At 37.0% G+C, this 13,763-nt stretch overlaps 2 protein-coding genes across 3 annotated transcripts in view; one reads left to right on the forward strand and one right to left on the reverse strand.

The window, feature by feature from the left end:
- Nucleotides 1-7,024, reverse strand: part of ube3b (ubiquitin protein ligase E3B) — a 13,039-nt gene extending 6,015 nt beyond the window's left edge. The window contains exons 1-15 of the mRNA XM_015394368.1: nt 6,441-7,024; nt 5,068-5,236; nt 4,834-4,951; nt 3,905-3,964; nt 3,698-3,802; nt 3,509-3,605; nt 3,324-3,409; nt 2,948-3,030; nt 2,722-2,827; nt 2,520-2,640; nt 1,806-1,983; nt 1,287-1,453; nt 1,031-1,198; nt 774-945; nt 199-317 (exon numbers count right to left, since the gene is read on the reverse strand). Coding sequence (XP_015249854.1) covers nt 199-317; nt 774-945; nt 1,031-1,198; nt 1,287-1,453; nt 1,806-1,983; nt 2,520-2,640; nt 2,722-2,827; nt 2,948-3,030; nt 3,324-3,409; nt 3,509-3,605; nt 3,698-3,802; nt 3,905-3,964; nt 4,834-4,951; nt 5,068-5,228 — 1,741 coding nt within the window. The 5' untranslated portion in view covers nt 5,229-5,236; nt 6,441-7,024. The remainder of the gene's footprint in view (nt 1-198; nt 318-773; nt 946-1,030; nt 1,199-1,286; nt 1,454-1,805; nt 1,984-2,519; nt 2,641-2,721; nt 2,828-2,947; nt 3,031-3,323; nt 3,410-3,508; nt 3,606-3,697; nt 3,803-3,904; nt 3,965-4,833; nt 4,952-5,067; nt 5,237-6,440) is intronic.
- Nucleotides 7,025-7,921: 897 nt separating this feature from the next.
- Nucleotides 7,922-13,740, forward strand: kctd10 (potassium channel tetramerization domain containing 10). Of its 2 annotated transcripts, none has more exons than XM_015394361.1 (7): nt 7,922-8,021; nt 9,888-10,101; nt 10,191-10,360; nt 11,739-11,825; nt 11,900-11,952; nt 12,314-12,509; nt 12,615-13,740. In XM_015394361.1, the coding sequence occupies exons 1-7, from the start codon at nt 8,019-8,021 to the stop codon at nt 12,825-12,827; spliced, it is 936 nt and encodes a 311-aa protein (XP_015249847.1). In that variant the 5' UTR covers nt 7,922-8,018; the 3' UTR covers nt 12,828-13,740. The 2 variants fall into 2 exon arrangements, with proteins under 2 accessions (XP_015249847.1, XP_015249849.1); XM_015394363.1 differs by having other exon boundaries at nt 11,742-11,825.
- The last annotated feature ends 23 nt before the right edge of the window (nt 13,741-13,763 follow it).

Below are 13,763 nucleotides of genomic sequence, written 5' to 3' on the forward strand. Positions count from 1 at the left end.
TGGATGGATGGATGGATGTTGCTTTTAGCATATAAAATAATATTTTTAAATGCTCTATTTTCCTTCTCAAACATCCAGTTATAGATATTACTTCCATCAAATTCAATAAAAATCCTAAATCTGTAAAACCCTAACAAGGCGATTTAAAATTTCACATCACAGCTTTTCTGGTAACGAAAAAAAAAAAAACAGACTCACCTAAAATACCATCCCAAATCATTTTGTACACAAATGTGTTCAGAAAAAAGGAGATGGTAACGAGTTCCTCTATCTTGAAGGATGTTTGCTCCTCATAGACTTCAATGTCATCCAAAATTCTGAAAAAGTAATATCTTAGTTATTTGTGTAGCTTTATATAATAAATTAACTGATTTTACATCATTATTCTATACAATCCAAGTGATTTACACTACAGCCTCATTCATCTAATTACTCTCACTAATCCAAATATTCATCAGCAGGCTACTAAGAGTTAAGTCCCTTTCCTAGGGGCATATCAACGTCTAACAGGAGTGATCCAAATAGTTTCAGACTGTCAAACATCTATTCTAACCCCTGAGCCACAGTCTTCCACAATCACAATGGGAATCATTTAAAAGTAATGTGAAGAAAAACTGAGGTTAAATAATTTAATTATATCTAAATATGATTCTGTTTAATGAAATTCCAAACTTAATTCATTCCCAATTAAAGGTGCAATCCATTTCCAGGTAATTAAATAACTGTGCCTACAGCCAGAGTAGACCTTAAATAGAGAAAATCTCTCCACTTACGTGATAAGATGACGGGAGCAGTCACAGAACAGCATTAGCATAGCGAGGAGCTGTTTGGACTCCTCTGTATCATTGTTGAGACACTCCATGAACAGTTTGAGCCCCCCCTGAGGACCCAGCTCACAGATGAAAGCCCAGAGTTTGGGTAAAAGGTCATCGAGATGTGTGAGACCTGAGTTAAAAGAACAGGATCAGGGCTTCATTCCTAATGATCTAAAACAGTATTTCCAAAAAAACAGTGTGAGTGGTGAGCTGACCGGTGAGTATCTGCAGGCGTATTTGGGTCAGCGTGGACAGAGTAGTCTGGTAGAGCACACAGATGCTGCATACTTTCTGGACTTCAGCCGAGTCCACTCGCTTTCCTCCAACGGGTTTCAGGATGTTCCTCACAGAAGCAGACTTCTGAAATGCTCTCTTAAAAAGATCTTGGAAAATCCAGACACAATACGTCCTGAGCTACACAGAAAATTCTCAGTGGCGAAACATTCTGCAGGCTCCACCTTGATAACTTACTTTTAACGGGTAGATTGTTTTGAGATGTGCTCGGCTGCGGCGGCGGCGGGGTGGACTCCTGACTCTCCAGCTTCTTGGAGAGGACGTCGCTGAAGAGAGTTCGAATGACAGATACGCCCCACAGATGCTGAAGCTGTTTAGTGACCAGAGGCATTGATTCATTGAGACTAAACAGAAAAAGAGACAAGAGATGGAGACGAAGAATGAGGAACGTTGTTTTCAATAAAAGTGACAAGACAAAAAGAAAAAGAAATCAGTTAAAGCAAAGAAAATCTGTAAATAATCCCAATAAAAAAAAAACACACACAGGGAGTTGCTGACAACATTTTATATTTGTATGAATTTAAAGACAGAGTATTTTTAAAAAGCCAAAGGTTTAAGCTGCATTTTACTCTACAGAACTATGCCCTAATGATATTTTTTCTGCAAAGTCTTCTCATTTTTTGTTCTGGTTCTACTTGGACTCAAAGTTTGACTTTAAACTGTTGGTTTAATTTAAATATTTAAAGAATCACTGACCCATAGTCCACCGTTTGAGAGAACCAGCCCAGGACAGGGTGCCAATGCGTCAAGTTGGACTTCTTTTGCGAAACGTATCTTTGGCAGTACGACAACATGTCGGTCAGGTCCTTGACGAAATGGTTGGCCTCTTCTTCTAAGACTTTCTCGTTAAGGTAACCCAAGTGGATCAGGTTTCCTGTCGAACATGTGAAAGGTAACACTATTAAAAGATGCATTTCAATGAACAACAAAATCATCAGGAAGTTAATTTACCCGGTAAACGAATTAAAAATAAACTCAAATATTATTTTTATATAAATTAGATATAATATATACAGAATGTGTAATGCATTTTAAACATTTATTACTGTTAGTTTGAATGGCTTAAATACGCCAAAGTTCATTTCACAGAAAATTTTAATATTGTAAGATTAATAAAAACAAAAATTTTTAATAAGGAAATATCAGCCTACCCAAAAAGAGATGTTTATTTGTGTAAAGTATTTAGACTAAAACACCTTGACTGGGTTGGGCTTCATAAAAACTTGATGTAACGGTAAAATAAAGCACTTGAAATGTATCACTTTTTATAAATTTAATCTACAGAAATATAGAAGTTTTACTTTTTAAACTAAATTGAAGCTCAAATGACACATGTTTTGATTAAATTAAACATGAATTTGATTAAATGAACAGAAATATTCAAGCAGATAATTTTCTGAAATCCTTTACCAAGTAAGCAGAGCGTGTGGCTGCCTTCCAGACACACGCAGATGTCCAGACACTGTTCTTCCCGACTTAGGAACAAAACGAACTTCCGTAGGAGGTCATGGGTCTGGATTAACGTCATGCACTGTTTGGATAAAGCCTACATTAAGGCAAACTGTCTTCACCTTTGACATTATTATTTTCAGACGGAAAAAGGGCTTTTTACCTCTGGAGTCAAGACACTAAGGTGGGACACAACAGCTGGAACGGACATGATGTGGAGGAGGAAGGAACGGAGCAGGTTGTCTGAAAAATGAGCAGCGACGACTGGCCTGGAACACAACAGATTCCTATTATTAACCCAGATGGATACATCAAACTTAAGCAAACATTCAGATGTTGCAAAATTCCAACGTTTTATTCAAGTTAAACAAAATTGAATATGAATATACCTCAAAGACAAAGAGAAAATAGCAGTCAGAGTGCCTTTAGAGAGCGATGGTCTAGACCGGGCCAAGCCGTTGGTCAACAGGATCTAAAAACAAATGTAGCACATGTTCATATCTAACAAATAAATCTTAATTTCAGTTAAAACTGAAATCAGTTGTTTTGATTGAACTGCATAAATACTACACGGCTGTAGGATGCAAGAGTTCATTCTGCAACCGGCAGGTAATTGTTCAAACCCCAACTTTGGCTACAATGTAGCTGGCTACCATCCGTTGGTGAATTTCTGCATGAATAACTAAATTTTGGCGTTTTCTGATTTAAAAATGTTAATATAAGTACAGGACTGTTACCATTTAAATACAACCAATAAAAGTCAACCTGCAGTATTGAGTAGAATCCCTTCTGATTCAGATGCCCCATGATGTTCTCACAAATCCTTGTCAAAGCAGGCCTCAGAGCTTCACCTGCAACAATTCAAGTGAAAAGACCATTTAATGTTATGTTTTCCTTTGACGAAAGCCTGTCAGGCAATAACAGCCGGTCTGTTTATACTTGACTCTCACCCTTTCCCCGGACTATCCGCCATGTCGACGTGTCTGTGAAGGTCACTAGCATGGTGAGGTACAGCGTAATCAGCTTGTTGTCTTGGAGTATGTCAGGCTGAAAATCACAAAGTTGTTGGGATAATTATATCCGAAACATAATTACTAAACTAATTGGGACTAATAGTTGATGTTTAAATAAAGATCCACCTTTAGTTTTTTCAATAGCTGGCAGCAAATCCACAACACATCTTTGATCTGTTTCAGCCAGGGAATAGTGAGGTCTTTGGAGAGAGCCAAGGAAACATACCAGACCTGTAAACCAAAGGGAGGAAACGGCACTGAGAGAAATTCTGACAAAGAAAAAAAAAAATAAATGTTGGGACCTGTTTAGGACAGCAACATGGTCAGACTCACTTTAGGCTCATTTTCCACCTCCATGCTGGCCAGAATAGCTCGACATAGCTTCTCAAATCTCTAAAGGACATAATTAAAACCAACTTGAGTCACAGCAACAAATCTATAGATTATAATGAGAAAACATAAATGTAACTAGAAGACAGTGTCTCAGAATATAGGTTTCCCTGCCTCACTATGCTGTTTTCATTTTGGGCTACAAGTGCACAATCACTACCAGAGGTGGAAGGCATTTCATTGGCTGTGCCTCCATTTTTTGATTGATATTCTTCACAGCTCCAAGCAGTGCTTTGGGATTACATGTCATAATTACAAATTCATGCAAAGTTGTAAAATGGAAGGAAAATGGTGTGTATGCATTTTAATATTTTTTTAAAATAATAGGAGGAGCATTTTTTTCTACTCAGCTTCTAAAGGTAAAGGTTAGTAGATGTGACCTTTTGTCAGGTTACAGACGTCTCCATCGTCTTTGTTCATCTAGAAATGTCTTTTTTTGCTTATTGTTGATATACAGATGATATCCATTTATCAAACACATAACAAATAATTAGAAGTGCATTTTTAAAAATGTTCACTTCACAATTAATGACCATATTCCCTATGGTTATCCAGAACATAAAATCCTATTAAATGTCCTATTAAATGTTATTAGATTAGTGCTGACATGTGAGAAAATGTGAATAAATAAATCAAATAAATAAAGGAATATGAACACCTCTTGAAGGCACCGTATGAATGCATTATAATAACGTAAAAATAACAGTTACTCAAAAAGGAAATAAGGTAACAACTCTGTATATTGATGGTATTTTTCTATCTTCCTATAAGAAAAACTAACTGTACCAATAAAGGTGGATAGATTATCACAGATCAACATGAAAAATATATGACTTAAAAAATGTTTTAAAAATGGACAGCAGTGAACTCACCATCTTGTCCTCAAGGCGGTATATGAATAATAATTTTCGTGCAATTTTAAAAATTGAAAGAGCATTTCTTTTTGTTGTTCCTGCTTCAGAAGCTTGGAAATAATCATCAACTTCTTTCCTGGGAAGACAAAAACAAGCAGCATTCACATATTCAGACAAAGAGGAACACAGCAAGTAATGCATAATAGCAGCACCTAAGCGCAAGAACCTAAAGCTTATAAAAACTATAGTCACCTGATCTCTTTCTGCAGCCTGCAGCGACAGAGGAATCTTCTCACCAGAGCTTGGATCTGGGTTGCTGCTTTTTCCTTCTCTTTGTATCCCTTTCTTTCCTCTCTGGCCTGCCTGGCCTTGTCCAGAAACTCTGACTTGGAGCTTTGAGGGACACTAAACATTGTGTACCCTAGAAAAGAAAAATATAGATCATTGGTTTGACTTACAAGACCTTACAGGAGAATTCAAATGAAGCAGTATCTACTGAAAAGTTAGTAGATGTTTCTTTTTTTTAAGGGATGTTGATGCAGAGAGTTCATTTCGTTGCTCTGTACTTGTGAAAGTGTTGTGACAATCAAAAAGCTGAAAAAATGTGCATCTCAGTCTTTATTAAAAAATGCATGTAACTTGGCTGTTGCATAAGGTCAATGTTAAAGACTCCTGTCTGGGGTCCCCTTGTCTTCCAACCTGAAAGGTTCTCTGTATGGTTCCGGTCAGGACAGTTTATATGCAAATGGAGCACAGTGATACCAGGGCAGGTGAAAATCCTTCTGGAAAATTAAATCCAAATGTTCTCTAATATATTCTGCTAGAGGGCTGTGTTTACTGTGGAATAACATGGGACCTCAGATCTTTACTGACTTTGAAACTGAAAATTGAACTTGAAGCTAATCAGATTCTGTGCCTCTATACTTCTCCTGTTATGATGGTTTTTTGTTTTGTTTTGTTTTTTCCCCCCCAAATCAAATACAAATTCTGGTTGCATGTAAAAATTCAGTCCATTTTTCCATTCAGGTACTTTTGGTGTTGTCTCTAGTTAAAGAGTGGTATAACGCAAGGATGACAGCTGTAGCCAATGGGACTATATCTGTGTGTGCTGATTCTTAAAGCCATGACTCCAGCTGAAGTCCAAACCATGTAACTATGTAAACCATGTCCTACAAATTCTTGACTTGGCTTCAATCCAATCCTCTCAAAGCTACATATAGCATTTTTTCCCTATGACTATACAACACATGCTTCAGTACAGCACACTCTAATTAGATATTGCCTACAGCAATTAAAACTTGAGCCTTTGCCTCACACATTGGAAGTACAATTTACATTTTGCCGAGAAAGGAAAAGTTTGTTTTCCTTTATTTCAAGGCATGGTCATCGAAAGATGGAATACACATTTGAAATACATATTTTTGTGTTATTAATCTATATTATACATAATTACGACGTTTTCAATGACTTGCAGAAATGTATTTAAAGTTACTGAACAATACCTGTGTCCTAATGTATAGATAAGTATTTTTTAAGAAGCCTCACAGAACACATATCCTCTGTTTGAAGCTTGTTCCCCCATAGAAAAAAAAGTTGCATGATCAAAGTGTTTTGACAGAGATTACCTGTGAAGTTAAGAAGATAAGCAGATTTTGTCTGGCCTTCAGGCACACCTTTCGCTATACACTCTCTTTCATTTGGCAGTCCATAACATCCAAGTATGAGGAAAGTCCGGATTAAATAAAATAAAAAAGAAGAGAAAGAGAGCTCTAACTTAGCATCTCTGAAGCTAGGAAATACCCGTGAAGGTGGAAAAACGACACCTAGCTAGCTGGGCTAGTCGGCTGCTTTGATACCGACTATAAAACACACATTTTAAATTGATTTAATTCTGTTTAGCATTAGGGTGAGGTGGCGTCTAATGCTGTAACGATGTCAGTTTGTTCGAAAGCAGGAGACACCCGTTCCTAAACGTAAACAATCTGAAGGAACCTCTACTAGACTGCAGTCGTTAATCTGCTGCGTCGCATTAAAATCACTCCGGGTACAATTTATCCGGTTTCGCAAAGTACGTTAGACATCCGGATCCAAAATAAAAATTCTGGTATGTTAATAAACGGCCTCGGTTTACGTATTATGGCGAATGTGAAATTATTCTTGTTGAATTCAGCTCTTACTCAGTGTTGGTAGGTGTTGGACGGGGGACTATTATTGCTGGTACACTCTGCTGTATAAACGGAAACGACAAATAGGGGGAGGGCGTTGTTGGCATTTACGCAAATTAAAAGAAGTAAACCATACATTTGGTTGAAGTGAAGTACTTATTAAAGAATAAATGTCTAAATATCCAAAACCGTATCGTCTATAACTTTAACATATTTTACATCTACTTTCAATCATTGTTTGCGACGGTTGACGTCATTTTTATGAACGCTACGCGGTACACTCGGTGATGTACAATAAAATGCACCCCTGAAATGAAAAGCATCTCGACATGGAACGCGCATTTTTTTTTTTTTTACGTTGCCTGAAGGAAACGTGAAAAGCATGTATAAAATTTATACATGCTAATACGTTATTAAACGTAAAATTAAACTGTCACTTGAGAAAATATTCTTAAGAGCGGCGATGAAGCAATCCGATATCTAGAAGGCAGAAAAGGGGAGAAATTACTCATAGTAATTGTATCCATCTTTTGTCTACAACAATATCCTGGGTCGCAGTGGAGGGGGCAGTTCAAAAACGCATTTTGGTCTTTCCCTTTAAATGAAATGTAACTAGTTTTGTTAAAGGCTCTTTAAATTAATTGCCGTCGAATAAAACCTTATTAAGACTTATTGTATATGATGACGGCCATGGGCACAAAATATCCCCCAACATGTCGACATGTTTACAATAAACTATTTTTTGTGATTAGTAAATAAAAAATATTTTTAAAATTTCGAAAACAGCTAAAACAGTTTGAAGAATCTTGGCTGCATATCCTTGCCTGCCTAGTTCTGTACATAAAAATAATGATAATAATAATAACAAAACAACAAGCAAAGATAGTGAATCAGTAAGGCATCTTTGGTGCCACCTAATTCGAGTTTCAGATTCGCTGCCTCCTATCGGGGGGTCCTTTTTCAGCACAACACCGGAAAAAGTGGGTGTTAGCTGACTGACGTTAGCAAGCGACAACTACGAAGTCAGCTGTGGGTTCTATGGTAAATATATATGCTTTATTAGTATTATAAACCAAGAAGTTACTTTCTGTTAACTCAGTAGTGGGAAATAATGTTGACTTCAAACATTGTTACTGGAAAAAAGCTTAATATTTGATATATTTGGTAACTTATTAGTAGGCTAACTAGCTGCTAGCTAATGGAAGCTATAACGAAGTTGAAATCTACGCACGTTGATATAACGGTCCATTGTTTTAGAAACAAAGTTATTTATATTATTAGGATTCCCGCCTGCTACATGGTCAATGTTAAACTCGATGTTTTACCATAAATGTTTTTATGACTTTACTGATGGCCTACATGACGCCGTTTTCTCCAGTCCAATAAAATGTCTATCTTCTGTTTTGACATTTAACACGTTCTGAATGATCCAGCTGAAAGTAACATTTATAGGTTTTGACTAATTTGATATAGATATCAAACGACTCAAAATACGTCAAATCAATCTGTTGTAGAATATATATATATATATATATATATATATGAACTTGTATTACCTAAATTTATCAAAATATGATTTTTGTTGGGGGTTTAACCTCACCTCATCACATAAGGTTCAACACTGGAGTTTTTTCATGTTGAGCCTTTTTAATCCAAATATCCACAGTGTGTTTGTCTTTGTTAATATAATAATAATTTAAGTACCTCAGCAAGATAGATGGTGAACTACTACCAATCATTTGGTGCCTGTTAAGGTTATAGATAGTTTAGGGCAACATAGGTTAAAGTCAGTACACTGTCTTGATAAAGATAGGAAAGTTCAAGCTTTTGTCTAGATACTGTACAGTACAAGGCTATGGATTATTTAAAATAATTTGCTGCAAGATTTCATTACTCTCAGGTACTGATGCAAACATTTTTTGCCAGTATCGGAGACCTTTCCAATACTTGTATCAGAAACAGATCAACTCTACGGTTACGTTCACACAGCAGCCCGAAGTGACCCAAATCTGATTTTGTTTTTGCACGTATGTGACCTGTATCTGATCTGTTCATGACAGTCTGAACAGCACAGATCTGATTTCTTTCCTGATGTGACCCAGGCCTTTTGGCTATGTGGTCCTGAAACCGATCCGTATCCAATCTTTTCAAATGCTACCTGTGTGTATGCCATTAATGCTCGACAAAGGTCATTATTCTGTGTCTTGATACGCAGACGCGGCAAGAAAAACAACAACAACCATGGTGGACGATGATGCTGAGAGCAGCCTTTATTTTCTACCGTCTTGGAAAGATTGTGTTGTCAATGCACTAGCTGAGGTTGGGAAAGATCGCTAAATGCGTTCCAGCACTACCATCCATGTTTACTTCTGTAAACACAGAGCACGTTTGCTTGTGATGTCATTGCGTCCTCTACTGCACATGTGGGACACTTGAGTTGTGTGAATGCAGTTCACTCAGGAGATCGCATACAAGTCGCATACATATGGAAATGTGAACAACCACGCAAAAGAATCGGATTTCACAGAAAAATCGGTATTGAGCATTAAGGCCTGCAGTGTGAATGTAGCCTACCTCCAATCACAATGGAACTGAGGCATGTTCATGTAGTGCGTACACATACCCACTTACAACATACATTCAGGTCATTCATGAGGGGGTAAAAAGGGAGAAACCCCAAAATCCTTATTGGGCTCCTACACCTCCCTGTTATGATTGTTCATTAATTATAAATTAATTTAAAAAATCATGTAGAAATGCGAAAATTAGAAATTAAACCCAGCATTGTTAAATCACGGTGCAATACGTGGCTCTGAATCTGCTAGTTTACCAAATAATGCAAAAGATTAATTTAGATGGGAAAGGCGTTTATTTAAATAAATGACGTTTTTCCTTGTTTTGTTCCAGGAAGAGATGTCAGGAGACAGCGTGGTGAGCTCGGCAGTGCCAGCAGCTACAACCAGGACAACATCCTTCAAAGGTTCCAGTCCCAGTTCCAAGTATGTGAAGTTAAATGTGGGTGGGGCGCTGTACTACACTACAATGCAGACACTAACAAAGCAGGACACCATGCTTAAAGCTATGTTCAGTGGGCGGATGGAGGTTCTCACAGACAGTGAAGGTAAGCTCTTCATGTATGATGTAAGCACACTAAAATCAATCTCTTTCCTCAACATGACAATTTTTGATATATTTTTTTCCTGTTTATAGGTTGGATCCTAATTGATCGCTGTGGAAAACACTTCGGAACAATCCTTAACTTCCTTAGGGACGGGGCGGTCCCACTCCCAGAGAGCCGCAGGGAGACTGAAGAGTTACTGGCAGAGGCCAAGTATTACCTTGTCCAGGGCTTAGCTGATGAATGCTCAGCAGCCTTGCAGGTACCCAATCTAGCTCTTTGAAATAGTATTGGAATTTCTTTAACCATTCTTTTGTCCTTCTAAAATGTAATTTTTTAATCAGGTATGATTTGGTCTAATCTGCTTAAATTCCTAGCTTTTGGAATATTTGTAACACCACCAGTCAGTTCTTTCAGTGCAGCTTGCTAGTTCTGGATCAGACCCCCTTAAGCAGTTGGAGTCACCTTCATTCTACAAATGGCCTGAAGCTGTCCTCGAATGCTTTTATCCGCCGCCTCACAACAGATGCTCTATTGGATTGAGATCTGGTGGCTGTTAAGTACGTTGGAGAGCGGTGTTTTTTTTTTCTGTAAAACTATTGAGAAATGATTGGAGCTTTTGATTCCTTAACCTGCCAAAATCAGCCATCTGAAGGTGGATGCACTCTTCTTATAAAGGAGGACAGCATCAGTGCTGAAAGAAGCCATAGCACTTAGACGCTACTTATAGTGTCCATAAAGACCACACATTTTCTCTTTATTTTGCACCATTCTCTGTAAACCACAGACGATTAATTGTGAAAATCCACATATTAGATTCTAAAACCTTTTGACCAGCCCAGCTGTTACCAGAAACCATAAAGCTTTCAAAATCAGTCCCCATTTCTGTCCATTCTGACGCTCAATTTGAGAATACTGGTCTTTAAAAAGTCTATATGGTAAATTTGTAGACTTTCTGTCATTTGATTAGCAGCATAATGATTGATAATGATTAGCCTGGACCTAATAAAGTGACTAAATGTGAAATATTATTTAACAACAAATTGAAAGGTTCCAGGGACCAAATTTTACTTTACTCTCTGTGCTCTCGCTGAGATGCTTTTTGCTCCTTGCTAATTTGTCTTCCATCTTGTACCCAAATGCCACCTTTTTTTATAATGGAATAGAATAGAAAATCCCTTTATTGTCTAACAATGGGGAAATTCTGGTGTTTACAGCAGCAAAAAGATAACAAAATGGTCATACAAATGTGGACCTAAGAAAAATGTATAAGAATAACATAATAGTGAAGAGTTAAAAAATAAACAATTTTCTTAGCTCTACTTCCTTGCTCATGAACTTACCATTGAGTATCTGTTTCTCTTTTGAATTAAATCTTTCTATCAATAGACATGCATAAGATAATGCTTAGATTCATAATTGATTACCTTTCACTGAAGATTTAGCATTCTTCCCACATTCCTGTTTTGTAATTTCAGTTTAGGTAACATTTGAGTGATTATGACTAGGATTTAAACCAAAATAACTGACCCACTTATCCTGTTACATAACACCCTTTAAATACAATCCATTCTCTGGTATTATGTTACAATGGCTGTAATTTAATTGCAGTATTAAGAAAATTAAAAACTGTCTTTCAGAAGAAGGAAACATATGAACCTCTTTGTAAAGTGCCTCTTATGACGTCGTGTAAGGAAGAGCAAAGACTCATTGCAACCTCAAACAAGGTATGTTTTTATAGCTTGTTCTAAATATTATGGGGCTCCTATGCGTTAATTTAATAAACATTTTGTCTTTGCAGCCTACTGTGAAACTACTGTATAACAGAAGCAACAATAAATATTCCTATACTAGGTAAGTCTCCTTTGTAGGGTTACTGGGTTTATGATTGCTTATAAAAATTAAGTATTGGGTTTAGGGCAACAACTAACAATTATTTTGCTAAAAGTTAATCTGCCATTAATTTTTTAGATTAATTGATTGATAATCTGATAGCATGGTTCCTTGAAGAAGATTTCTTTTTACAATTTTGGTAAAATGACTGCTCTAAGTGGGTTTCTCTGTCAGCTAAAGGCATGTTTTGGAGTCTCTGCTCTGGTTAAAAATTAATCGATGACTAAATTAGTTGACTATTATTTCAATAATCGATTAATCCAATTGTTTCAGCCCTAATTATATTATACTCATCAACATTCCTATTTTTTCTCCTGTTCAGCAATTCTGATGACAACATGCTAAAAAATATTGAGCTGTTTGACAAGCTGTCTTTGCGGTTTAATGGCCGAGTCCTCTTCATCAAGGATGTGATAGGAGATGAGATCTGTTGCTGGTCCTTCTATGGCCAGGGGCGTAAGATTGCTGAGGTGTGCTGCACCTCTATTGTTTATGCCACAGAAAAGAAGCAGACTAAGGTAAATAAACATTTACTGTTACTATGTTCAAATCAGCACAATAAACTCAAAAAATGTTGTATGTCATTAAATTCAACTTTTTAATGTTGTTTGTAAAACATTTAGGTTGAGTTTCCTGAAGCACGCATCTATGAGGAGACCCTCAACATTCTTCTGTATGAATCCCACGATGGGCGGGGTCCAGACAACGCTTTGCTTGAAGCCACCGGCGGCGCTGCAGGAAGATCTAGCCATCTGGACGACGACGAAGAGCCCGTTGGAAGAGTTCGTAGGATTCATATCAAACGCCCTGATGACCGCACACACCATCACCAGTGACCTCCCCCTCTTCACCCCCATCTTAGTCTCTTTATTATGTTTGTGCCTTAAAACAACAAGCAAATCTCTTGCTCTCTCATTTCCTGTCTTCTCTTTACCAGGCTTTGAGTGTCGTACCACATTTTGTGGTGGTAATTTATGTTTTTGTCTTGTCTTAGTTTGAAGTCGCTTTATATTGTTAAAAAATCACCTTGATGTACTGTTGCTTACATGAATTTTTGTTTTCAGCAGAACAAAGTTTTACCGGTCGGACTGTTTGTGCAGAAATCGGTTGTTTTAGGGTTCCAAGCTACGTGACATTTAGAGAATCAAGAAATGTAATCTGTTTATAAGTTAAACTGTTCACATTTTTCTCCTGTGGGTCTGACTGCTCCACAAAGTATCATTGAAATTATAGCACAATGTGACCACGTGGTGGCACTGTTTAACTCCTGAAATGTTACCATGGCTATTTTGTAGCCTGTTGGTTAGTTATTAAAACCTTAAGTATATTTTTTATGTTATGATATCAGAGAGGAATGTAACATTTCATTCTTATGCATATAATCTGTTTAGTTAGAGTTTGTACATTTCCTTTCATTCCACTATAAGCATTTGATTTTCCAGTGGAGGGAACCTGATCTGTGATCTAAGGTGTTATATGTTCTTTGCTGATTGGATGATTTATGCTGAGGTTTAAGCGAATGAGGGTAACTGGAGAGCTAACTGGCAGGAAGAGGATGCCTGTCTACAAGCTTTAAACAGCGAGGCGAATTAGACCTGTCCATCACTGCATTCAACAGACAATATACTGTTTGCACACTACAGTATATGTTCAAGTCAATACAAGCAACAGTTTTAGATCTGTTTACAGAAGTGAACAAATGTTTTATATTTATATATACTTTATCACAAATAAATTTCTAGATGCTGATTTTTTTGGTATGTGTTTTAATT

Source organism: Cyprinodon variegatus, unplaced genomic scaffold, assembly GCF_000732505.1.
Source record: "Cyprinodon variegatus isolate N-32 unplaced genomic scaffold, C_variegatus-1.0 Scaffold681, whole genome shotgun sequence".
NCBI lineage: Eukaryota > Metazoa > Chordata > Actinopteri > Cyprinodontiformes > Cyprinodontidae > Cyprinodon > Cyprinodon variegatus.